Genomic DNA, 26,185 nt, shown 5'->3' on the forward strand with positions numbered 1-26,185 from the left:
CTTCTTGACATCAGGCCATCCTCCAAAAGTCTTTGCCTCACTGTCCTTGAAGATGCACTCACACCTGCCTGCAGCCATTCCTGAGCAAGCTCTGTACTGGTGGTGCCCCGATCCCGCAGCTGAATCAACTTTAGGAGATGTCCTGGCGGTTTATGGACTTTCTTGGGCGCCCTGAAGCCTTCTTCACAACAATTGAACTGCTCTCCTTGAAGTTCTTGATGATCTGATAAATCGTTGATTTAGGTGCAATCTTACTGGCAGCAATATCCTTGCCTGTGAAGCCCTTTTTGTGCAAATCAATGACAGCACGTGTTTCCTTGCAGGTAACCATGATTGACAGAGGAAGAACAATGATTCCAAGCACCACACTCCTTTTGAAGCTTCCAGTCTATTATTCAAACTCAATCAGCATTACAGAGTGATCTCCAACCTTGTTCTCGTCAACACTGACACCTGTGTTAACGAGACAATCACTGACATGATGTCAGCTGGTCTTTTTGTGGCAGGGCTGAAATGCAGTGGAAATGTTTTGGGGGATTCAGTTAATTTGCATGGCAAAGAGGGACTTTGCGATTAATTACAATTCATCTGATCACTCTTCATAACATTCTGGAGTATATGCAAATTGCCATCATACAAACTGAGGCAGCAGACTTCATGGAAATTAATGTGTCATTCTCAAACCTTTTGGCCACGACTGTATATATAAACAGTGGTGTAAAGCACTTACGTAAAAATACATTAAAGTGCTACTTAAGTAGTTTTTTTAGGGTATCTGTACTTTACTATTTATATTTTTGCCAACTTTTACTTTTACTTCACTATAGTCTTAAAGAAAATAATGTACTTTTTACTCCTTACATTTTCCCTGACACCCAAAAGTACTTACATTTTGACAGGAAAATGGTCCAATTTACACACTTATCAAGAGAACATCCATCCCTGGTCATCCCTACTGCCTTTGATCTGGCGGGTCACTAAACACAAATGCTTTGTTTGTAAATGATGTCTGAGTGTTGGAGTGTCCCCCCTGGCTATCCGTCATTTAAAAAAAAATGGTGCCGTCCGGTTTGCTTAATTTAAGGAATTTGAAATGGTTTATACTTTTGATACTTAAGTACATATTAGTAATTCCAATTACTTTGGATACTTAAATATATTCCAAATTAAATACTTTGACTTTTACTCAAGTAGTATTTTACTGAGTGACTCACTTTTTCTATTAAAGGTATCTTTATTTTTACTCAAGTATGACAATTGAGTACTTTTTCTACCACTGTATATAAACTACTATGCTGCATATAGTTACACAGTTCTAATAAAATAACACAGAGACCAGTAACGACCAGAGCTCTCCTCCTTGCCCGTCCCGTCTGTGTGAGGCAACCTCTCTCCTGGTGGGATGTTGATCCCCAGCCCCATCTAGCCATAACATCTGAGGTTACCTCTCCGCCCATAAAAGCTGGCAAAACAAGGCCCATCTGCTTTCTACGTGTAAAACTAGCGCCACCTGCTGATGATCCAGTGAACACTAATTTATCTCTATGCTCATAATTTACCCTGGGGTCCCCCGCTGCTCCGGCTGCAGCCAAGAACACAAAATCAAGTCCACGATCACACAGACCACCCGCAGGGAGCGACCCCACTGCTAGAGCTACATCTGGAAGCAAACAAGTAAAGCACAACGCAGAGGATTAAGTTCTTATGGAGAAGAAAAACATTTCCTTTCTTTTTGTTTTCCTTTCAACGGTCAGAATCTAGGGCAGCAGACCCTACACTGTCCCAGCCTGTTACTGTACTGTATATGATCATGGTAGTCTGTCTATTTTAATGGGCTTCCACAATCTGTCTGTCCTTGTATATAAGGGAGGCACTTCAGATGTCCCCAGGCCCTGCTGCTACTAAAGAGTTACAAGGGCATCCATGTTTAGGAGTACAGTAAATTATACCATAGTGAACAAGTCTGTCCTAAGCACTGGGGAAGACAAGCACAGCAACAGCACACATTCCAAGTCAACTCTTAAAGTTAATGTGACAATAACACTGTCACTGAGACTTGTACAGAAGTGTTACCATGGTAGGTGACTTTCACTATAACCACTCAACTATTGGAACATCTGTCGCCATGGCGATACAATTTCAACTCAAACACTGACTCATCCTGAAGCTAAACAACGTATCGTCATAACGTCATTCATCTCCTCTTTCTCACACTGCTGCCAGTGACATGGGGAATCCCACTAAATATTTAATAGGTGATTGATTACTCATATGGGCCAGTTTGTGATCATGGTGCATAGAGACAGAGATAACCAGAGGGGCAGTCTGAAGTCTCTCCCATGCAGATACATTTGACTGATTCACTATATCCACTGGCTAACACCCCTTTACACTCCTTTAAAAAACACGTCCAATCCCTCGCTCTCTCCCCTAACATCCTTTTCCTGCACTATGCCAATCGGAGGAAGAAAGACAGAGGCGAGGTGATAAGAACATTAGAATTCCAGTGACCTGCCAACTTGCCAAGAGAAATGGGCTGCTTCCTCACCGGCCCGGCTGGTGTGTGTGTGCTGCGTTTGTGCTTGTGTGTGTGTGGTGGTGGTGGGGGGGGGGATCCTAATAACACCTCCAGCCTGTGGGCTTGAGAGAGGGGAGAGACACACAGCCAGGCTCATTGTTCCAGGGCCTGCGACCTTTCCATAGGGAACTGGCTGGTGGGTGGGAGGCTCATTTCCGAGGATTGTTGGAGAGCTTTGAAAACTTCAGAAGGAGGGGAGATGTGGTGTGAGTGCATGTGTTCTACGAGTATATGTGAGTGAGGGGAACAGGGGGAGGGGAATCAGACTGGGGAGGATTTTTGGAGATTGGGCGGGGTATTTCCAAAACCCACTCTTTTAAAACAAATAGCAGTCCCGGAGAGGCCTCAGATGCTTTTGGCAGCTAGCTAGCGTGGATAGATCAGGACCAGGCGGGGAAGCAGACATGACAGCCGTGGGGGAACTGATGCTGCTGGTGCTGGGGCTGATGGTGACGGCCCACTGTGAGGTTAGGGCTAGAGACCCTGAGGTGGAGGAAGAGGACCAAGGCTTGCCTGTGGAGAGAGGAGGCTGGGATACCCAGGGGGTGGGTGTCCACCCTGGACCTGGGAAGTTTGACATCCCCCACCTGAGGAATGGACCCAATGGCCGCAGACCTGATATCCCTGGCTCTGCCCACCACCCCGTAAGGTACGGACCACATGGGCAACCCCATCAGGCTGGTCCTGGACAACACCCCCTGGGTCTGCTGCCCAAGGAGACTGCACCAGCACCAGGAGAGGGAGGGAGCTACCCAGCCCGCACCGGGTAAGTGTTTGTTCACAGTAGCCACTTCTCAGCTGATAGGCAGCCAGTGCAGACAAGTATCTATAGGAGTAGAAAAACACACCACCTGTAGATCTACAAACACACAGATGCATCTCAGCATGCACATCTAACAGAACATTCAATGTTTGGTCTACCAGCATGTATGTAATAGCAGCAACTACCCAGGTCGAGAACCTGGGGTAGCACACAAATGCCTAGAAATATGTCTTTTATGAGGGCTGGGTTTCAAACGGGGGTGTCTTCCTGTAGGCTTTTTCCCTCTCAGCACATTCAACTCTTTCCGACCTCTCCTATGTGGAAACATTTGGTATCTCTTCAATCTTCCTCTGCAATCAGCACGAAGCTTGTGCTCATGGGGGAAACCAAACAAAAGGCAAAGTGGTTTAGCAAATATTTACATGTGCCCTCAGCAGAAGGAGTCCGTAAACAAACTGCTACGGTTTCATTGGCCGGGTGTGTCATAACTAGGCTCATGGTTTTCCTTCGACAAGCCTAATCAATAGTAATTCATCTTAATGGCAGAGAAAGCCATAAGACAGCCATAGGTTTCCTGTACTTTGTGCTCAAAGCCCAAGCTGCTGGCAGAGCCTGATCTTTGCCCCAGACAGTTACTGGACACCGTCATTCTTCTAACCCAGATACATACATTACACCCCAAATTGTCTGATCCCCCGATAATGTGCTCCCTGAGGAGCTAGCCCAAACAGCCAGCGATTAGCCCTACTTAAGAGCAGCCACTTAAACGTTTACTTTCCGATGTTGCTCAAAGAATACCTTTTTCTTGTGTGTCACCCCCATTACTGTAATGGAGTGCAGGTTTGGGCCGGGGAGTGTGAGGTTGTGACCTGTGATATCTCTGATGGACAATTTTCATTGGAGGCTCTTCTGGCGGAGGAGGCTGGGGGGGGTTCAACTTGTGAATAGAGGTATATTCAGTCAGTGTGTGAAGAGCTCTTACTCTGCAATGGAAAAAGTATACTGTCTTTTGCTACCTCGGAATTCAACCCAGGTTCATGGTTAGACTGGATATGTGAAAAGGTATTCAGGCGAGTCCTTCCTCTTCATTGTTAAAAAAAAAATCTATGCACTTTGGCCTTGGAATCTGTAAAGGGAAAACACATTGGTTGTTAAGAATAAAACTAAACATTCTGTAAACTGAAATGTCAGAGTGAGCACTGACTACGAAAAGGAAAGTGTTTATTCTTCTTCTTCTTAAAATGTCCATTTCTTGTTGTTACAAACTTATATTTGTCCTCCAACAGTGTCGGAGTACCTTTTAGCACATGAATAACACTGACTAACAGATCAGATCTCCGTGTATTTTAGTGCTGAATGGTTTTCAGTACAGTGTTATTGGCATCCCCAGGGTGTAACAGATCCGGTTGTTTTGGTGTGTATACCGCCTGAGAGAGTGCTCAGGGTCTAGATGATACGTATGTGTGTGTGCTACGATAATAGGATCATTCTCTCCGGTGGTGCAAACATTGTGCTTCACTGCTGGGTCTGAGGAGGTTTCATTCTGCACACAATGCATATGTAAGAACCCAGGGGGTGGGGCGATGAGTGTGGATATGGAAGGGGCGTCGGGATGGACGGCTCACGGCTGACCTGAGGCTTTGGGCCATTGGGAGCTCTGAAAGGCCACAGACAGGGAGGGAATGTACTGTAGACCTGTGGGCTACTACATTGTAGCTAGCAAACAGAACTGTGTGGACGCAAAGTGGAGCAGGCCCAGACAACAGGCTAAGCAACTCAATACATGAACCCGTGAACAAGGCAAGTATGAGGGAGGAGGAGTTAACTGCTTCAGCTGTTTTAATTCATTCTGCTCAGATATTTAAATGCAACACAGAGCACTCTAGTGTGTGATGGAGGTACCATCTGTAGCATCGTCTCTCATGGCATTGCATGATTAACTGTCCTTTTAAACAAATGTCTTTCATTACGCACTATCATTACAATCAACATAATAGGAAGAAAAGCTCAAATAATGAAATCAAGACATGTTCAAGTCTAAAACCTGACGCTCCGGCTGGGGTCCGTAGAAGGGTTCTGAGGCTGTACTTAGCCCCCTCGTGGGAGGCTCTGCCGTGGGCTGATTACATCTCCCAGCTCCAGGTTCCAGAGCGGAAACTCCGTCCCATCCGCTCCCTTCCTATCTCTCAGCCGACCGTTCCGGACCACTCGGAAAAGGGCCTTCCAACCCACCACCGACGCAGCACGAATGGCTTCGTGTCTGGAATGGATGTGTGGCAAATTCTGCTTTGTTGCTGCTATGCGCTCACTTTACACTCACCCTCTGACTCACGGTCATAAAATATGGCCGAAGGGGATCAGCTTTGATTCTCAGTGTGCTTGGCCTTGCCGCTCTGCCAGTGGCATTGGCACAAAGGCCTTTTGTGTACCATCGGGTTTCAGAGTCCATGTCGACTCAATGGCTAACAGGGCCTCCATAATCATCTGGTTATTTTCTCTTTTGTTTCCGAATCAACATCTGCAGCAGTCAGGGTCCACACTTTGAACACTCTCCGACACAATGTGGCTTTTCTTGAACTAAATAAAACATGTAAAAAAGGCCACAGCGCAGTATAAAGGGGACAGTGTTATCCAGGCCAGCTGTACTGTATAAGCAACAAGCAAAGAGGAGTCTGGGCTTTGAAACTAAAAACAAAGCTCTTCTGTTAATATTAGTTCTTCACTTATCTTGCAAAAGGAGTATCTGGGTCTGGTGTTGTTAGTACTATAAAAAAAATAATGATTTAGCATCATGACATGACTCTTCAACCTTGAACAAGACTACAGAGCCTCTTAGCTAACTTGATTAACCGGGGCGGCAGGGTCGCCTAGTGGTTAGAGCGTTGGACTAAGGTTGCAAGTTCGAATCCCCGAGCTGACAAGGTACAAATCTGTCGTTCTGCCCCTGAACAGGCAGTTAACCCACTGTTCCTAGGGCGTCATTGAAAATAAGAATTGGTTCTTAACTGACTTGCCCCGTTAAATAAAAGGTAAAAAAATAAAAAACTGTTTGGCAACCTCGGCTCTCCTCCCAGCCAGAGGCCTAATCAACCCCACTGACCTCAATGATTAGACTGTGGGAGAGGCCGGTGTCGAAGTGTGAACACAGCTCTAGTATCATATCACCATGATAGAGAAACTCCCCACCAAATCTGTGTGAGGGTTTGCCAAATGCATTTGCAGTGGAAAGTGACTGGGGAAAAGGATTTGAGATTCTCTTCCCCAGAGTGTGTATGTTGTCTGTGTTTGTGTATGTTGATATGCTGCGTGGGGGAGTGTCCCAGGATAGAGTAGGTTACGATGTATGAGAGCGTCAGAGACTTCCTTCCTGGTCGACGCCAGAGATGGGAGCCGTAGGCCTACAGGAGGTAATTACACAGCTATTGTGCTCTCCCAGGAATGGCCCTCCATGATGTCACAGCAGACCAGGAGGAAGTGACATGGGGCAGATCTGACGCAGACCTGCCAAGCGAGTAGCATGCCGGTGGGGTTGAGCGTGGAAGGGGCAAGTAATCGTAGAGGTCAAGAGGACAAATTAACTAATTGGAATTCACATTGAGAAATGTGAATTTCCAATGAAAATGTTCAACTGTTCAGGCAAGCAGTATGTGAGAAACCTAATTCCTAGAATTTTATGAACCACATAGCCACTGCTGGGGTCTGGTAAGAATCCAGTCTCCACTTTTTTCTCGGCCAGAAAGTGAGTGCACATTTCACTTGGGATGGCAGAAAGAGCAGGGGTCACCAGACCAACGTTCCCATATTGTAAAAAATGGCATAATATTGTTCTATTGTGTAATATCAAAAGACGAGCTCGAGCGCAGAACAGCGTTTGTGACACACTAGAGGCCAAAACAAACTGTACGGGGACAAATAGTCAAAGTATCAGTGACCCTCCAGTCATTCCACCAAACATTCCACACTCGGAGTTTACATTCAGTCCTGCTGAACAAGGATATTGCTCAAGATTTGATCTGTTTGGCATCGGAAGGGAAACAATCTCCTTGTATTTGCTGTCTTATGGCGATCCTCACGTACTGAGCATTTATTAGAGGAGCTTGTTTGTTGTGGCACTGTTTAGTCTGTGTGGAGGTGAACACTGTGGTAGAGCTGGAGCCTGTTCGAGGGGGATCAAGAGACCGTGTTCTCTCAGTTTATGAAATATGAGATTAGTGCTGGGTTGTTGTGACACCCCTCCCACTAACTCTTTATTCAGCATGAGTTCCCCTCCTACAGAGCCCACGCATTTATAGCTATCCTGGCCAAGAGAAAGACAGGCTTGGATCGGAGTGAGGGAAAAGGTGAACCCTCTTGTTCTCCTCATCAGTAGAGGTCAAATGTCTCCGGTCTACACATTCTCAGGCTCTGCAGTCTGGAATAATTCTCAAACGAGCCGTGGCGGTACGTGTGTCTGTACAATACATGAAGGACTTTGGCCACACTCCAATATCAGGGCCACAACGATGTGGTCACTTGCTTGTTAACCACCTGTTGTCTTGGAAACAGAGGAAGTATTTTGGTTTAATCCTCTCCACTCCTCTGCAGCTGCACCCCTGAATACTTCAAGGGTCTTTGTTTGGAGTGGCCTGGACACAGAGGTGGTAGATTAGAGAGCTAATGACACACTCATGTTGAGGATCCTCCAATACAAGGTCCTGGTACCATGACTGAGGAACAGAGAGGGGGGGATAAGGCTGAGAATGGCACATGCATTCATAGCTATGTCTAAAAGGGATTCTTAACCTTGAACGGTTGAGCTAGGTCAGATAGAGCTTGTCCTACTCAGGAAAACCTCGCAGTCAAACGCACATAAACACACACACGCAGAGTTAATTAACCCTTGACCCGTGTCCCCTCCGTACAGTGCTACAGACCACAGTGGGAGGGAGTGGTTTGGCAAAACATGACAGCCACTTCACTTTGCCTTTCCATCCACGTGGGGTCTCTGAGTCACAGGTTCAGCAAGGTGAGCCAGAAAAAACACTAAACACCAGATCTGACGTGTCACACTCTAACTGCTCCCCCACCACACACGTCAGTTCGAGGGGCCCCAGGGCGCCTGCTCGCCTGGTGTTTACAGTCAACTCTTTCCCTCGCTGATGACCTCACGTCTGATCGTGTCTTGATTGCGAGGGACAAGGGGGCGTGGGGTTCGTCTCAGACAGGGCCACCCAGGAGCGGTGAAATCCATCCCCCCTCCACACCTGTTTCACCTGGGTCAGGGGCCGGTGGAGAGATGACCCCTGCTGTGATGTAGACTGACCCCTGGCTATCTTTCATCTTCTCTAATGGGATGTTTGGACAGTCGGTCTGGAACAGGTTAGCACAGATCAGTGACGTGCTGGTTAGGCAGGAGGGGAGAGCCGCTGTAGCAAATGAAGGTCATGGGGGTCAAATGGAATACGACGGCATAAGTCTCCAGAAACCATCTGAGATAGATAAATACTTGTGGAATTCATTGATATCAAACAATTCTGCTGGAAAATGAAAGGGAATACCATTTCCCTGATTAGATATGCAGACAGCGGTGTGAAGGTCCTGAAAAGAAATCCAGCCCATAGATGTCTTTGGCCGGTCATTAGGCGCTATGTACGTGCTGAGAAGGCAGAGTTGTAAGCAGGGAATCCTTGTTTCAGCACTACCCTTGGGAGGAACCAGGCGGGTGAGTCACCATGCCAAGGCTCTGAAGCTGACTGTACAAGTGGGGGGGTGGATAGGGGTCAGGAGGGAGACCGCACTAGGAGCGATAAGACAACTCAACAACAAAGCCCCGGTAAAACGGAAAAATATTTGTGAAACGCCTTTTGAAATGCAGGCCACCCAAACACACAAACAATACATGCTTTAAGAGTATAACACCAAATAAGGTCGAATGAAAAGGCAGATGCTGCCGCATGGATTTGAATGTTTGGCCCTGTTCACAATGAATCAAGATAAATGAAAAGGAACACTATGCATTATAACTGTTAAGTTATGGGAAAGTCCAGTGGTCGGTGCCTCTCTGGAGCGGATGTTATGTTTGTAGCCCTGACCTGTAGAAACAGGAAGGATAACCACAGAATTGCAAACAAGCAAACTGTGAGACAGCAGCAGCAAAGACGGAGAGAACTATAAGTCCAGGAGGAAGATGGACCTTCACCCCTGGCAACCTGATTATCTCAACCGCCTCCCAGCTTCCTGTTCCATTACACATAGATATTGAACAGTATCAATGGAACGCTGTGTGCTTGTGTCCTCTTCCAGAAACTGGTGTGCGTTCGTGCACCGCCGCATTGAATCCATTGTTGAATCCTGTGGCACAGAAAAATACACCATCAAGTCCCAGAGCCCCTGTCCCAATGGCACGCCTGACTGCCAGCTCGTCATGTGAGTTCAGCCCACTGTGCATTCAAACGTCAACTTCAACCACATGTTAACAGCACACTGCATTACATTACAGATTGACAATGCACACTCAAATTCCCCACACACTGCTCGATCCAGCATTCTCATATAATAACAATGATAACACAAATGTCTCCAACACACATCTTATTTACGATCCATCAGTTCAATTTGCAGGCGAAATCCAATGTGTGTGTGTGGTTGTAAACCTTGTTTTCTGTGTTTAGGTACAAGCTCTCTACCCGGCCAGTGTACAGAGAGAAGCAAAAGATCTTCACAGCCCTGTTGTGGAGGTGCTGCCCAGGACACGGAGGGGAGAACTGTGAGGAAACAGGTGCTGAAACAGAGATGCACACATGCTGTATACTTTAGGACCCCTAGTAGTGGCGATTTTAGCATGTACATCTTGGTGGGGCAAACAATCAAAATATGTTCAGATGCATGCCAGAAAAGACACTACACTAAACAATACATTAATTGCACTATAATGGTGACAAGCGGTGCCCACATACTGTTAGGGCCTAGATAAAGCTGTCCCAACAACAGAGCTTTCTTTCCAGTAAAATGGAGTGAATCCTTACCACTGCTACACCTGGCTATCAGCGCAGCCTTGTCTGGCAACGAAACAGTTCATTCAGTCCTTTACTGCCTTTTTAAAAACATAGTCGATATGGCTGACTTGCTTAAACAAATGTGGGTTCTACTGACAATTGAGATGTAGAAACTATGGCATGAGGGAAAGATGAGCGGATAAGAGGCATTCTGTAATTTCGATTAAGGCATTAATGAGCGAGCTACGATGGACGTAGTCAACATGACTATGTGTTCAGCACTTTTGAAAACTACAGCGACAGAAGGCAGAACATGGTCTGCTCTTACAGTATTTTCCCTGTAACCAAGTCAGAACCGTTGGTATAAATAAAGGGGGCATAAAAGCAGACAATGAAAGCTCTTACAATATTAGATGACATTTCTCAAACAGGTTATAGGCTACATGTGCAGCACCACCGAGTCAGAACAGTAACGTTAGGCGAAATTAAGAAGTGAAAATACACCAAATTATTAGCGTGATGCACATGGGCTACTAACAGTTTACTACACAACAAACACTTTGTATTACACCATGGCTTGTGATGTGCTCACTTAAACATGAAGGTGGTGCGGTGGTTTTGTCATCAAACTGTCAAAGTTTATCATTCTCTGGATTTATGGTGGGAACTCTGAGAAAAAAAAGAAACACAGCTACTCCATTGAATAGCAGGCTACTGTTTGCTTTGCAGTGCTTGCAGTTAGCCACTGATTCCTTCCAAATGACTCATTGAATTTGCAATTTCCAACCTGTTGTGTAATCTTCATGGCCGATGAGCACCGATACGTTTTATCTATAATTTCTCTTCATATGACAATGATTAAAAATTATTTGCCAGTAGATTGTCGACTTGATTCATGATGATGACTGCTAACTAAGACTTGGAAAGTAAGATGTTGACATGATCAGTCCAATCAAAGCTACTGTACATGTAACGTGATTTGATGTAATTTTATCTGTGGCCAATGACCTGGAGTCTTCTTGGAAGGCCACTTGTAATATAACTCTATGGCAGGACCCAAAGGGCTGAAATTTTGGATGTCTACTCTTAATAAGGACATAAACTTGGCAATGACGTTGTGTCCCCATGAGTGACAGAACCCTGAGCCAATCACGGCAATATGATCCTATTTTATGCTGGCTTGCCCCACCACCACCACCACCACCACCACCACCACCACCACCACAGAAAGCACTGAGCTGAAACACCTGCATTTTGGAGCTTTATTTGGAGCTTTATATGCAGCTTTATTAACTGAATGAGAGATGTAAAAATTAAAAAAATTATAAATATATATATTGCTTTCATACTGATATGACACATATTAATGCCAAAATAACATGCAAAACAGGCAAGACCCCCCCCTGCCCTGAATGATGGGCTGCCACGGCCCCTAAGTCGACAAGCATCAACACGGTTGAGTGTTAGTAATTGCATTTTGGCATAAGAAGTAACCTCATGGTGCAATATGTTTCCACAGGCCTACTCGAGACTTTCTCCAGGATTAGTTAATGAGTTTGGCTCTGACTCTTTGTACTAAGAGCAAGATTTAGGTTCATTCTCAAACAGATTTCCCATGCGTGAAATGGCCCTTAACTCGGCGATAGACACTGGCTGAGAAAGTCATGTGTTCACGAAAGCTGGTGGAACCAATAAAAGTAACATCCACTCCCTGCTATCCTCTCGCTTCCTCTTTCCCTCAGTGTCTGACCCTGCGGACCCTACGGTGGCAGGACGACCACATACCAGAGACACTGAGCCTCACCACACAGGTAGGTCTGCTCATCTGACCCGTCTGTTTACATGTTGGGGGGGTTGACTGGGTAAGCTGGCCTTCAATCAAACGCCCCGTGCCGCCCTCTCTGCCTCAAACAAACTGAGGAAACGCTAGTGCGCCAGAAGAAGGAGCATTTGTATAAAAGCTATAGCAGGCCGTGGGAAGTTCATCTCCCAGGGGAGGGAGGAAAAGGGTGTGTGAACCGTTCTCATGGCATCAAGCAAGGCTGTAAAGGGGGTGTGACCTAGAAATAACTAGGGACCTAAAAATAACCCTCTGCCCTTTTGGGCCAATTCTAGGCCAAAATAAAGACGTAACGTCCTCCGTTATCGGCTGGTCCACTTTCAGTACCTCCACACCCCTCATAGAGAGGGCTTCCTAAACCACAAAGGTCTCATAACTAATTCTTGACCACTACTGGAGTCGAATAGCCATTGTGTTCCACACACTAATCAAGCACACTCACACACACAGGGTTGGCTGAAGTGGGGTCAGAAGTGGGGGGACAGAGAGCTAACCCAAGGCTATGTTCTCATGGTCAGGGAAGAGAGACACAGCTACTACTCTGTGCTACTGTGTTGAATGAAAGCCTCTCCTAACATCCCATCAATCTGTCTGTTGGTCTAGGTGCACAGTCTAGACTCACCCACCAGGCTGAGAGGGAGCAGAATGACTTCCAGGCGTCTGAGAATCCTCTGTACGAACTCCATGCCTCAGAGGCTGACAACAACAACAAACACACAGAGTCCCGAGAGTCCCCCTCATACCCTCGACAGGCCCAAGAGCACATCCCTCACCATGGCTACGACCACCCCCACAACCCTAACCACCACCAGCGGGATTTCAACCATGGAGGTAAGTTGGGACCTTAGAATCACCAGTGCTGTACTAACATGTTAATCACAGTGGGGAAACATTAGGATGCCTGGTTAAATAAGCTATAAGTTAGGACCACCAAGGCCAGGATTGTGACTGTGCTTTAGGAGGTAAATCAGGGCCATGAAAAGGAGGCAGGGTAATCATCAACACCCCTAAAATCAGGGCCATGAAAAGGAGGCAGGGTAATCATCAACACCCCTAAAATCAGGGCCATGAAAAGGAGGCAGGGTAATCATCAACACCCCTAAAATCAGGGCCATGAAAAGGAGGCAGGGTAATCATCAACACCCCTAAAATCAGGGCCATGAAAAGGAGGCAGGGTAATCATCAACACCCCTAAAATCAGGGCCATGAGAAGGAGACAGGGTAATCAACACCCCTAAAATCAGGGCCATGAAAAGGAGACAGGGTAATCAACACCCCTAAAATCAGGGCCATGAAAAGGAGGCAGGGTAATCATCAACACCCCTAAAATCAGGGCCATGAAAAGGAGGCAGGGTAATCATCAACACCCCTAAAATCAGGGCCATGAAAAGGAGGCAGGGTAATCAACACCCCTAAAATCAGGGCCATGAAAAGGAGACAGGGTAATCAACACCCCTAAAATCAGGGCCATGAAAAGGAGACAGGGTAATCAACACCCCTAAAATCAGGGCCATGAAAAGGAGGCAGGGTAATCATCAACACCCCTAAAATCAGGGCCATGAAAAGGAGACAGGGTAATCAACACCCCTAAAATCAGGGCCATGAAAAGGAGACAGGGTAATCAACACCCCTAAAATCAGGGCCATGAAAAGGAGGCAGGGTAATCATCAACACCCCTAAAATCAGGGCCATGAAAAGGAGGCAGGGTAATCAACACCCCTAAAATCAGGGCCATGAAAAGGAGGCAGGGTAATCATCAACACCCCTAAAATCAGGGCCATGAAAAGGAGGCAGGGTAATCAACACCCCTAAAATCAGGGCCATGAAAAGGAGGCAGGGTAATCAACACCCCTAAAATCAGGGCCATGAAAAGGAGGCAGGGTAATCATCAACACCCCTAAAACCAGGGTCATGAAAAGGATGCAGGGTAATCAACACTCCTAAAATCAGGGCCATGAAAAGGAGGCAGGGTAATCAACACCCCTAAAATCAGGGCCATGAAAAGGAGGCAGGGTAATCAACACCCCTAAAATCAGGGCCATGAAAAGGAGGCAGGGTAATCATCAACACTCCTAAACCCATGTATGACCCCTGCTCTAACCTCTGAGACACTCATGCAAAGACACATACTGGACACACCTGCTCACTCACCATCTCATAGTCAATAAAAAAAGTAAATACAATGTTAATACAAAACTGACAGTGAAATACTCCTATTTCTCTAAGCTCCTGTCTGGCATGTTAATACTCCCAGCTGTTATTTATGCACTACTGTCTGGTCAACTGCCTGTCTCATTCACATCCTCCGAGAGAATCGACAGGCTTTAGAATAGTGCTGTAAAAATAAACACAGTTGAAAGGGGGAAGGCTTGATCAGGAAAAATACACGTACATCTATGGGGAGCATTTCCACGACTCCATCCCTCCACAGTGACACCTCTAGCTTAGTGCCTCCCCCCTTTATACTCATTACAGCTTCCTTCTCAGGAAATCCTCTCTTTCTTCTGGGAAAAATCCCCCCTCCATTACATTGTGTGTGTGTGTGGATGATGTAATCCGCAGTGGGATGGTGATATAGCGTGAGGTCTCATATTACAGCCACACACAGTGAAGGGTGCCATAGTTTTTGCTGCTGTGGTATATTTTCACTTCCTGTGACATATTATTCTTGTTTGGGAAAGACTCAACAGGCTAAGACCATGACGTAATGTCTGGATGAATAAATTACCAATCAGACTTCCATCAACTCAGACTAAAGACAAATCGGCCTACATGTTATTGTTAAAGTTTCTCTTTAACATAGCAGGGAAATTAGTGAAATTATTTGAAAACACTACTTTCCTACTTCTTTTCATCGGTGGGATTTAAAAAAAAAATAGAGAACCTCTTCCAACTTTGTAGAACTCTCATGGCAGGGGGCGACCTGATTTCCTCTCTCAGTATGACCTCACTGTATCTGACCTCTTAGAGGGAAAGCATAAGGGAACAGTGTTTTTCTCCCTGAATTAATGGAGGGTCTTTCCAATGTTATTAGAAAAACAAGCCCTAAATGACGAGAGGCCCTCTGATCACATAGATCACACTTTAAAGCAGAGCAGCTTGGGGGTCTGGACTCTGTCCAGATACAAGGGTGACAGTGTCAGAACTGGGACTTATTCCCAGGGGGCATACATGTGTAGCCTCGCAAGTTGCCTGATCTCGTGAGTTTACATCAATGTTCGCTGCACAGCAGTAATCAGTCTGGTAAGACCAATACATAAGGGAAATTAAATGTCCAAATATAGGTCTGAAAATGTTATTATTCCTATTTTTGGCAGCTTGCCATTTGACTTTGAAAACAATTTTTGGGGATAAAACCAAACACATGTTGAATATTTCTTGAAAGACAAAGGGCTCTCATAACTGTTCCTAAAGAACTAATGGCACAACTGATATGACTGGCCTTTACAAGAGAATACATTCTAACAGGTATTGAAAAGGAGTCTTGCTCTGTTCCTATACACATTAATGTGTGTAGAATTGTTGAGGTGTCATCTCAGCCTTGTGCAGTTACAAAGTGGATACGTCTAAAACTGAAAATATGTCTAGTTCTGATGCTTTAAACCGATTGATGTGAGTAAATATTGTGCTCTGACTTCCTGGATTGTCTCCCAGATCCAATCAGGGATGAGGTGGAAGCTGTCCCTCTACTGCCCTACCAAGACTCCCAGTCTCCCCTCCCTCTACTCCACATGATGGCCCTGCTAATGTCCCAGCTCCAGCCCATGTTGGATGGCTACAACCGCACCTTGGAGCACCTAACCCAGGAGGTTGAAGGTCTGTCCCGGGATGTGGCTCTGCTCCAGAACTCTCAGTGGGAGGTAGAGGAGGCAGCCCTGCGTGGAGCAGGGGCTGGAGAGGGTCCCGAGGCCTTGGAGGCTAAGCTGGAGCAGAGTTTCCAAGACACCAAGGAGGTGAGGAGGGAACTGGAGAGACAGAGAGCTGAGATGGCAGACAGGCTACACTCCCAGCATGCCATGCTGCACTATAACATCACCAACTTCAAGACAGATATTGACGGCAAGATCAAACGCAACCACAAGATGTTACAGGTCAGCGAATCACTCATTAATGTATCTCATGGCATGGTAACGCAACTATTTCATAATTAAAAACTTTTAGATTTAGTTCCTCACTTCTGCGTTAGTAACAGACTTTTAAGACTTGCACATTATGGGCATTAAGTGAGAAAAATATTCTTCATGTCTTTCATGGCTCCTGGGTAGGTTAATCTCCAGTCCATGAATGCCACCCTGTCAGACATGAAGCTGGAGCAGGACCGTCTGAGTGAAGTGCTCCAGAGGCACCTGACCAACCCAGGGGCCAGGAGAGAACCCAGCCAGGTCCATCCCAGTCAGGCCCAGCAGCCTCCAAAGGACTCAGCAGTGTGGGAGGCTATCGCCCGTCTGGACAACAAGGTGGTCAACAACACAGTGAGGGTAAATGCCCTGGTGGAAGACCTAGAGATGGCCAATGACAACGTCCTGGACCTGAAGAGGGGCTTCCGAGACCTTGAGGAGAACATTGCCCAGACGGGGAGGAACAGCCAGATCCAGTTCATGGAGACGGGCCTGGAGGTGGAAGCGGCTAAAGTAGCCGTGCTGAACCGCGTCAATGAACTGGCCAGCAACCTGACCATCCACTCGGAGCAGCTGCAGGAGATGGAGACTGACATGGACTACCTGTACACACAATTCTACCAGAACGTCAGCGCTGCCGGAGACTGTGACTGCCAGGCATTCACCGCCTCCTTCTCCCGTCTGGAGCAGGGCCTGACCAACGTCACCGAGCTGGCCAACGACAATCGGCTGGCCCTGGATGGAAGCACCGATGCTGGGTCGGAGCACTGGGGTCCCTCTGTGGACGACGTCATGGCCTCCCTGGCCTTCGAGCAAGAGAAGACCAGAACTCTCCAAAACAACCTGACTCAGCTGATGACCTCAGTCCTGGGCAGCCACAGGGACGTGCTCAGCCTGCAGGAGAGCGACAAGAGGTTGGAGGCTGAGATGCGCCACCTCTCCAGCTCCTTTTACTCTTTGTTGAAGGACGCCATCCGCCACACTGAAGTGCTGGAGATGCTCCTGGGGGAGGAGGTGATGGGGTTCATGGACTGGCCCCTCCACAAACAGGAGGCTCACTCCATCCCAGCGCTGCAGAAGAGGCTCCAGCACATGCAGCATCAGATCAGGGGCCAGAACCTCAGCCTCACCACCCTGCTGGAGGCTGTCCGGGCAGAGGAAGTCCCATCCTCAGACGAGCCCTCCGTGCTAGTAGACTTGGCCTCCCGCGGGCTGAAGAGGAGGAGTGGAGACCAGAGGAGTGACCACCTCATGGACTCAGCAGCCTCTGAGGACAGGCAAGACTACTCGGACAGTGACCTGCGTAGCCTTGAGAAAGCAGTGGAGGAGCTGGGGGAGAAGGTCAACAGGCTGGAGTACAGGCCTTGCCCTGCCAGCTGCAACATCACCAAAGACAGCACCGCTGGTGGTGTGGAGGCCAAAATGCAGGTGGAGGTGGCCTGGCTGAGGAAGGGTCTAGAGAATCATCTGCGGCTCTTTAAGAATGTCTTCAGTAACTCAGAGGGGCTGGCCGAATCAGAGAGCACCCTGGACCTGGACCAGCTGTGGGCCCTGATGAAGAGGAAGGAAAGGAAGAGAGAGAGGAAGCGCAAGGACAAGAAAGAGGGGATAAAAGATCATATTGGAGAGCGCGCTAACCTTCGCAGCAGGAGGGATACATCAGGTAGGCATCAATCTATTAAAAAAACAGGGAAATGCCAAGATAAAGGAAACACTTGAGGAATGCAAATTATATTGAAAGCAGGTGCTTCCATACAGGTGTGGTTCCTGAGTTAATTAAGTAATGTCCCATCATACTTAGGGTCATGTTTAAAAATGCCCAGTTGCTCATTATTTTGCCTACAGTGGCCTTTCATCTACTGCATACTCCTCATGTCTTCTCCTTGCCTCCTTTTCAAAAACCCATTGGAAGAGAAGGTCAGAGGGGAGGGACCTCTGGCTTTCTCATCCAATGGGTTTTGAGGAGGCGGAGAAGAGAGGACATGAGGAGTATGCAATTGAGATTCTAGCAAAGACTTCGAAAGAGGGGTGTCATAGGAGCATAGGGGGTTAAAAGGGTGTGTGTTTGTCAGTCACCAGATCGCAACCCAATTGGAATACTTATGGGAGATTCTGCAGAGGCGGCTGAGACAGCGTTTTCCACCGCCATCAACAAAACACCAAATTATGGAATTTCTCATGGAAGTAGTGTCGTATCCCTCCAATAGAGTTCCAGACACTTTTAGAATCTAAGCCAAGGAGCATTGAAGCAGCTCCCCGTCGTGGTGGCCCAACACCCTATTAAGACACTGTTGGCGTTTCCTTTATTTTGGCAGTTATCTGTACCTCTATCATGCTGGGCCACATCTCTTTCTAAACCTCCCTTAAGACCAGAATGCACTTTAAACAAAGAAAGATCCTTGGGGATCTATACAGTGCAACACCCTCAAGTAAGTGTTAGCAATGGGTTAAAAGGAGCTGTTAGCATGACTGAGGGTATCAACATTACCAGAAACACTAACAGACAACACAAGACTGCCCCCTGGTGAACATTTCTTTTTTTTTAGTTCAAGCTTATTAAGTGATCCAATCATGTGAGTGTCTATGACAAGGGTTCATATGAACAGATAGCAGAGAACAGCTGACAATTCCCTGTCTCTTCTCTTTCAGTTCTATCCAAGCTGAGGGACAGTCCCCTGATGTTTTTGGCCAGAAGCATACAGCGCAGCAGACCAAGTGACAGCCTGCTGGTTTCGGGGGACACATACCTAAACCTCGGCCAGATGTACTCCACTCACACTGGGATGTTCCAAGCACCTTTAGCAGGGGTCTACCTCTTCGTGCTGACATTGAACTTTGAAACTGGTCCCTCGCTATCTGGGCTGAGGAGAGAGAATGGGGAGCTGGCTGCCACTCTGCATCAGGACAAGATGGCATTGTATGGCCCCGTCACCCGTGTGTGTCTCCTACAGCTGCGCCAAGGAGAGGAGCTCCGTCTCGAACTGTTGGAAGGGACTCTGGTGACTGATGACCCTAAGGACAACGTCTTCGCTGGGCTTCTCCTTCATCACACCACCTGAGGGAGCTGTGGCCGGTCTGCAGTCAGAGGAGAGACGTTGGACTGAGCGAAATCAAATCACTAGACTAACAGCTGCTATGCCACCCGTGTTTCGATCTCTTACATTGATACTGGGAGGAGCGTATATAAAATGGTTGAGGGAGTATAAACATGTTTCCTGTGTCATACAGTATACCACTTAAAAGTGTTGCAATACAACTTCCCTGTTGTAGGCTGTTATAAGGGGAACGGGAGCATGAGCATTCTGGACCATAAAACCATATTCTATAGAAAACACTGACTCAGAATAGAAGGTGGGCTCTTTAAGATATCACATGCTACCATAATAGTGTGCCTTCAGTGCTTTATGACTGCAACATTGCTTATACATGTATGAGGACCCAGGTATAGAAAAAACATTTTCTACAAGACACTGGCTCCATACAGACTACAGTGAACATAAATCAATGAAGTGAAGGGACTGAGGAATTGATTGTGTGAAGAGGTGAACTCTATATTACAGTACATCAATATGCTGTATGTTTCTCCTCCAGTAGACGGACGTGCTAGACACCTTACTAGGTTAAGCCTCATCAAAAAGAAAGCGTAAATAACCCAAGGCCAGACCACAAAGTTGTGTACTAAAATAAGGTTATTTACTTAAAAATGGATACATTGGACAGGCTGTATAGAGAATAGTTTTCTTTCCTTGGTAAACTCAAAGGCCCGATGCTGTACAAAAACACATTAAAGATTTACACATTAAGAGATTATTCTAGATGGTTTTCTTGCATGTTACAAACGACAGGAAAACACTAGTTACTGCTTGGGTGAAGTATTTTTCTTAAATATCTACCATGTACTGTTAGCTTATTTCACAGAGAAACTGTCCTGACACACACACACACACACACACACACACTAGGATTTCAGCGGACATGCACACTTAAACATAAGCACACATTATGAGTGCAAACCCACAAGCACTGCTAAAGCTATGCAGCATATATGTTGTTTTACGCATTTGTATGGACAAAAGTGAAGCAAAAGCATTAGATAGAAGAGACAGCAGACACAATAGGACCAGGGACTTGAAAGAGAATGTTTTAAGAACACACTGGCCAAAACATAGAGCCTATGCAAGAGGTTGAACCATAACTTATCAGGGGCACAATCTCTGACGAGGCTTCCTCGTCATCATCACACCGGCAAGAGGTAAGGACAGTGGTTCAGATGAGGGGACATTAAGTTCTCACTTCATATTTCTCCTTTCTGTCCTGTCTGAAAAGTGAAAGATCTAAAAATGCAGTTCCTCTTGTGGTAAATGGTAATCAATGGGCTGGCTCTACCCTCCGCACTGGCCCACAGATAACGGCACTAAGGAAACCTGTGGATTTGTATATACAGTTGAAGTCAGAGGTTTACATACACTTAGGTTTACAGACAGATTATTTCATTTATAATTCACTGTATCACAATTCTAGTGGGTCAGAAGTTTACATACACTAAGTTAACTGTGCCTTTAAACAGCTTGGAAAATTCCAGAAAATGTCATGGCTTTAGAAGCTTCTGTTAGGCTAATTGGCATCATTTGGAGGTGTGTCTGTGGATGTATTTTAAAAACTACCTTCAAACTCAGTGCTTCTTTGCTTAACATCATGGGAAAATCAAAATAACTCAGCCAAGACCCCAGAAAAAGAATTGTAGACCTCCACAAGTCTAGTTTATCCTTGGGAGCAATTTCCATTTGCCTGAAGGTACCACGTTCATCTGTACAAACAATAGTACGCAGGTATAAACACCATGGGACCACGCAGCCGTCATAGCTCTCAGGAAGGAGACGCGTTCTGTCTCCTAGAGATGAACGTACTTTGGCGCGAAAAGTGCAAATCAATCCCAGAACAGCAGCAAAGGACCTAGTAAAGACGCCGGAGGAAATGGGTACAAAAGTATCTATATCCACAGTAAAACGAGTCCTATATCAACATAACCTGAAAGGCCGCTCAGCAAGGAAGAAGCCACTGCTCCAAAACCGCCATAAAAAAGACAGACTATGGTTTGCAACTGCACACGCGGACAAAGATCATACTTTTTGGAGAAATGTACTCTTGTCTGATGAAACAAAAATAGAACTGATTGGCCATAATGACCATTATGTTTGCAGGAAAAAGGGGTATGCTTGCAAGCCGAAGAACACCGTCCCAACCGTAACGCACGGGGGTGGCAGCATCATGTTGGGGGAGTGCTTTTCTGCAGGAGGGACTGGTGCACTTCACAAAATAGATAGCATCATGAGGATGGAAAATTATGTTGATATATTGTAGCAACATCTCAAGATATTAATCCAGAAGTTAAAGCTTGTTCGCAAATGGGTCTTCCAAATGGACAATGACCCCAAGCATACTTCCAAAGTTGTGGCAAAATGGCTTAAGGACAACAAAGTCAAGGTATTGGAGTGGCCATCACAAAGCCCTGACCTCAATCCCATAGAAAATTTGTGGGCAGAACTGAAAAAGCATGCGTGAGCAAGGAGGCCAACAAACCTGACTCAGTTACACACGTTCTGTCAGGAGGAACGGGCCAAAATTCACCCAACTTATTGTGGGAAGCTTGTGGAAGGCTACCTGAAACATTTGACCCAAGTTAAACTATTTAAAGGCAATGCTACCAAATACTAATTGAGTGCATGTAAACTTCTGACCCACTGGGAATGTGATGAAAGAAATAAAAGCTGAAATAAATCTGACATTTCACATTCTTAAAATAAAGTGGTGATCCTAACTGACCTAAGACAAGGACTTTTTACATGGATTAAATGTCAGGAATTGTGAAAAACTGAGTTTAAATGCATTTGGCTACGGTGTATGTAAACTGTCGACTTCAACTGTACTCGCATGCGTCTCGAAACAGTCTAAATTCGGTGTCGCGATCTACTGCAAGTTCACTTTACTTGGCTGTAATTCTGTCTCGCACACCTGAGGAAGCTTGATGGATCAACAAACTTCATTGGCATTACAGCTCTAAATGTTTTTAGCACAAGTAACTGTCATTTACCATAGCATTGAGTAAGCTATATATTTGTACTTTAAGTTAATAAAATATGGCATATTTTCCAAACTAATGTGGACTTCTTCATTACTGCAGTCCAATGGCCGAGCTCACATGATGTTTGGCAATATGAAAGTTGGCCACTCATAGAATATCTATAACTCAACATGGAATTAAAAGCAATAGTGAAGAGCTGGAGGGAAATACAGCTTATAATATCTATGAACAAGACTCAATGTTTAGTGTTCTGGACATTCCTCCCAGAAGACATAGCGTATATACACAGAGGAACAAATAAGGGAAGAAGGGGTAAGCATAGCGACAGGACGGGACACAGATTGACTTCCTATTTACACATTTCCTTCTGAATAGAATTATGCAGCAAATATTTTTCTCCCCAGTTGTCCTTTTCATGTCAAATGTGACAGGAGAAGTTACCGAGTTGAACTTTGTTATAGGAAGCACAGTGAGTTGTTGACTTAAGGCAAGCCGAGTATCCCCTCTTACAATGTCCTTGGTTGTCTGGATTTGCTCGTAGCTCTTGAAGCAGGTCGCATTTGAAGCCCACTGGACGTGAATACCATTGCAGTATGGTTCTTTTTTTGTAGGCACAGCATCTATCGATCCAATATACATTTACATTTAAATTCACATAATTATAGTACCTTATTTCATAATTACTCTACTTAAAGAGTCAAGAGTTATATTTCCATATGGCAGGAGAAGACTGTCCTGAAGAGGGGGGGAAAAAATTGGCATAAAACATTTACAGGCTAAAATTGAACATGATTGGCGGGGAGGTGACGATTGCGAGGGCAGTGTCTTGGTTTGAAGTGTGGCTCTAAAGTTCCTACATAATATGACTTTGTCCATCAACATGTGAGCAGACACATGTCCTTCCCCCTCCTCACACCATGTCATGTTTTGGCTTTCACAGAAAGCGTCAAATCGCAGTACGTTGCTTCCTACAACCCAGAACTCCTCTGGCCAGGGAGGGAATAGGCGGGAGAGTGAACCTATACAGTTTCCTTTAGTCAAAAAACACCTCTGCAGCAGCGTCTGTCCATTGTGGTTATAGAGATTCATAATGTCCAAGGCCCTGTGGCAGGGTCCCCCCTCCCCCCATCCACTGTTTCTCCTCCCCCGCCTCCTGAACAGAGGTGACATATTCTGCATCATGACATTAGGACACACTGGGGAGTTCGGGCTCTAGATCGAGCTGTGTTGAGTACGTAGGGGTAAAATATCACATTTTGATGTCCTGTGATTCCACCATTTTGGCCAGGGTCTTCTTGACTCGTAAGATGGTGAGGCGTGAGGCGGGGTTGTGGGCCCAGCACTCAGACATCAGCTTCAGCATGGTTCTCAGACACTGGAGAAAACACACACACACACACAACATTGTAGGAGTTGTTTTTCCTTCTGCTTATGCATTGTTTTTAAAGTGCTGCTAAGCTTGCATATATACCACTCTGAAAAAGCACTACTAATAAACACAAATGCATTCTCGCCAACACTGCTACAATAGGATAATCGCCTTTGTGTAAATGCCAAGTATACGCTCTTCACTTTCTGAAACAAAACAATCAAAACAATATTCCCCTGATAAATCATGTCCCCGCAGTGACGCAGGTGTTGACATTCGTGGCTAGCTCCACTCTCAGACTCACCTCGTCACCGTTCCACCTGTTGGACACGGTGGGCCGCAGCCCTTTCACACACACCACCTCCAGCATGTCCTCGAAGGACGGGTCTGACGGCACCATCTCATAGTATGGCAGCTGATGATCCTCCACTATACCTGAGAGAGATGAGAGAGAGAGAGAGAGAACGGTGTGCGACAGAACACTGGTTCAACAATACCGTGTGTAGTGCTTTTCATAACCAGTTGAAATCTTACGCCCATTACTGTTTACGTAGTGACTGGTCTGGATTGCCAGTATCAACGGGTACACAAATACCGGTATGCCTGTAGGTTCAGAACTATAATGTGTGTGTGTGTGTGTGTGTGTGTGTGTGTGTGTGTGTGTGTGTGTGTGTAAGCGTCTATGTGTGTCCGTACCTCCTGTTATACAGCGGCGGGCAATCTCCCAGATGACGAGGCCGTAGCTATATATATCAGCCATGATGTAGGCCTGGAAGTGGTTCTTGTTCAGGGTCTCGGCCAGCACCTCTGGGGCCATGTACCTCCGGGTCCCCACCCGTGTACTCAGAGGGACGTCTACCTCGTTGGTATCACTGAGGACAAGAACGGGAATTCAGAATAATCTACAGGGAAATGGTCAATAGCGCTCCAGAAACAACAGTTCAGAACTCTTCAGAGGAACGGCCATATGTGAAAACATGGGTTGTGTACATTAGGGCACACCGTAGCAAAGTGTTTTATAACACAAAATGATTGCTGCTCATCGGACAAGCTCAGCTACTCCCCCTCCCGATTTGTCAGTTTTCTTTATTTGTGGCTAATATATAGAACCTGGATTAAAATCTTCATTGCTGAGCAGCATCCTACCTGTTGAACTTGACGGCCAGGCCCAGGTCAGCGATGCAGCAGGTGCCGTTCTTCTTCATCAGGATGTTCTTGCTCTTCAGGTCTCGGTGGGCGATGGCCGGCTTGCCCTGGGTGCCGTAGATCTCCGTGTGGAGGTGACATAGGCCGCAGGCGGCGGAGTAGGCCAGTCGCAGCAGGCTCTGGGTGTCCAGCGTGGTGAACCTCAGGTAGTCGTACAGGGAGCCGTTCTCGTGGTAGTCTGTGATGAGGAAGAGCTGGGTGAAGGCCCCGGTACCCTTGATGTCTGCCGCTATGAAACCTGCAGACGTGAGGAGAGAAGTGAGGGGTGTTTAGTGCTGCAGTGAGATGTAGGCCTTGCCCTGATATATGACTGTTGACCTCAGCCATGTATGTACAAGGGCAAATGTAGACCTAAGATCACAGTCAATCAAGGCTCTCCACATTACACCTAGATTGAGACTAATTTAGACTAAAGTAAACGGCAGTATATGGCTTAGATGGAGGCAGAGATAGCTGTCGTCTTTGCTACATGCGAGTGGTAGGAACGGCACTTACCCAGTATGTTCTCGTGCCTCATGAGGACTGTCTGGTAGATCTCGGTCTCTCTGAACCAGCTGGCCTCCTCCCGGGTGAAGAACACCTTGACGGCCACCTTCTCTCCCCGCCAGCGGCCCAGCCACACCTCGCCGTAGCGCCCCTTGCCGATCTGACGCACCATCTGGATCTGCTTGGCAATGGTGCGCTGCACCTACAAGACACATCAGGGAGAGAGGCACTGAGCATTCATATCAGATCAACAGTAGTTTACCACAGATCATACCTACTACAACCTTTACCATTTGTTAATTCGGTATTCGCTGTTGCAAGGCGGTATTCGCTGTTGCAAGGCGGTATTCGCTGTTGCAAGCCAGATGTGCACGTTTTGCTTTGTAAGGCCCATGATGTTATACTTAAGCAATAAGTCCCGAGGGTATATGGCCAATATACTACGGCTAAGAGATGTTGTTAGCACGACGCAATGCGGAGTGTCTGGATACAGCCCTTAGCCGTGGTATACTGACCATATACCACAAACCCACAGAGGTGCCTTATTGCTATTATAAACTGCTTACCAATGTAATGAGAGCAGTAAAAATATGTTCTGTCATACCAGTGGTATACGACTGTCAGCCAATCAGCATTCAGGGCCCGAACCATCCAGTTTATAATTTACAAATTCACTTAACCTAATATAACCTCCCTATGGACAAAGACACACACATAACCGCTGTTACTCTTTCCTGGAAAGCAGAAGTCACATTTTGAGTCACCTATT

The 26,185-nt window shown here is 46.3% G+C and overlaps 2 protein-coding genes across 3 annotated transcripts in view; one reads left to right on the forward strand and one right to left on the reverse strand.

Moving 5' to 3' along the window:
- Nucleotides 1-2,911: 2,911 nt before the first annotated feature.
- Nucleotides 2,912-20,078, forward strand: mmrn2a (multimerin 2a). The gene is made up of 8 exons (XM_035754131.2): nt 2,912-3,344; nt 9,624-9,746; nt 9,992-10,098; nt 12,058-12,126; nt 12,759-12,986; nt 15,810-16,246; nt 16,421-17,936; nt 18,923-20,078. The coding sequence occupies exons 1-8, from the start codon at nt 2,983-2,985 to the stop codon at nt 19,330-19,332; spliced, it is 3,252 nt and encodes a 1,083-aa protein (XP_035610024.1). The 5' UTR covers nt 2,912-2,982; the 3' UTR covers nt 19,333-20,078.
- Nucleotides 19,945-26,185, reverse strand: part of LOC118369398 (bone morphogenetic protein receptor type-1A-like) — a 66,753-nt gene continuing 60,512 nt past the window's right edge. For both annotated transcript variants that reach the window (XM_052498490.1, XM_052498489.1), the window contains exons 9-13: nt 25,426-25,618; nt 24,871-25,168; nt 24,421-24,596; nt 24,029-24,159; nt 19,945-23,730 (exon numbers count right to left, since the gene is read on the reverse strand). In XM_052498490.1, the coding sequence (XP_052354450.1) occupies nt 23,605-23,730; nt 24,029-24,159; nt 24,421-24,596; nt 24,871-25,168; nt 25,426-25,618 (924 nt within the window). In that variant the 3' untranslated portion in view covers nt 19,945-23,604. The remainder of the gene's footprint in view (nt 23,731-24,028; nt 24,160-24,420; nt 24,597-24,870; nt 25,169-25,425; nt 25,619-26,185) is intronic.

This window comes from Oncorhynchus keta, chromosome 36 (assembly GCF_023373465.1).
Source record: "Oncorhynchus keta strain PuntledgeMale-10-30-2019 chromosome 36, Oket_V2, whole genome shotgun sequence".
Classification (NCBI taxonomy): domain Eukaryota; kingdom Metazoa; phylum Chordata; class Actinopteri; order Salmoniformes; family Salmonidae; genus Oncorhynchus; species Oncorhynchus keta.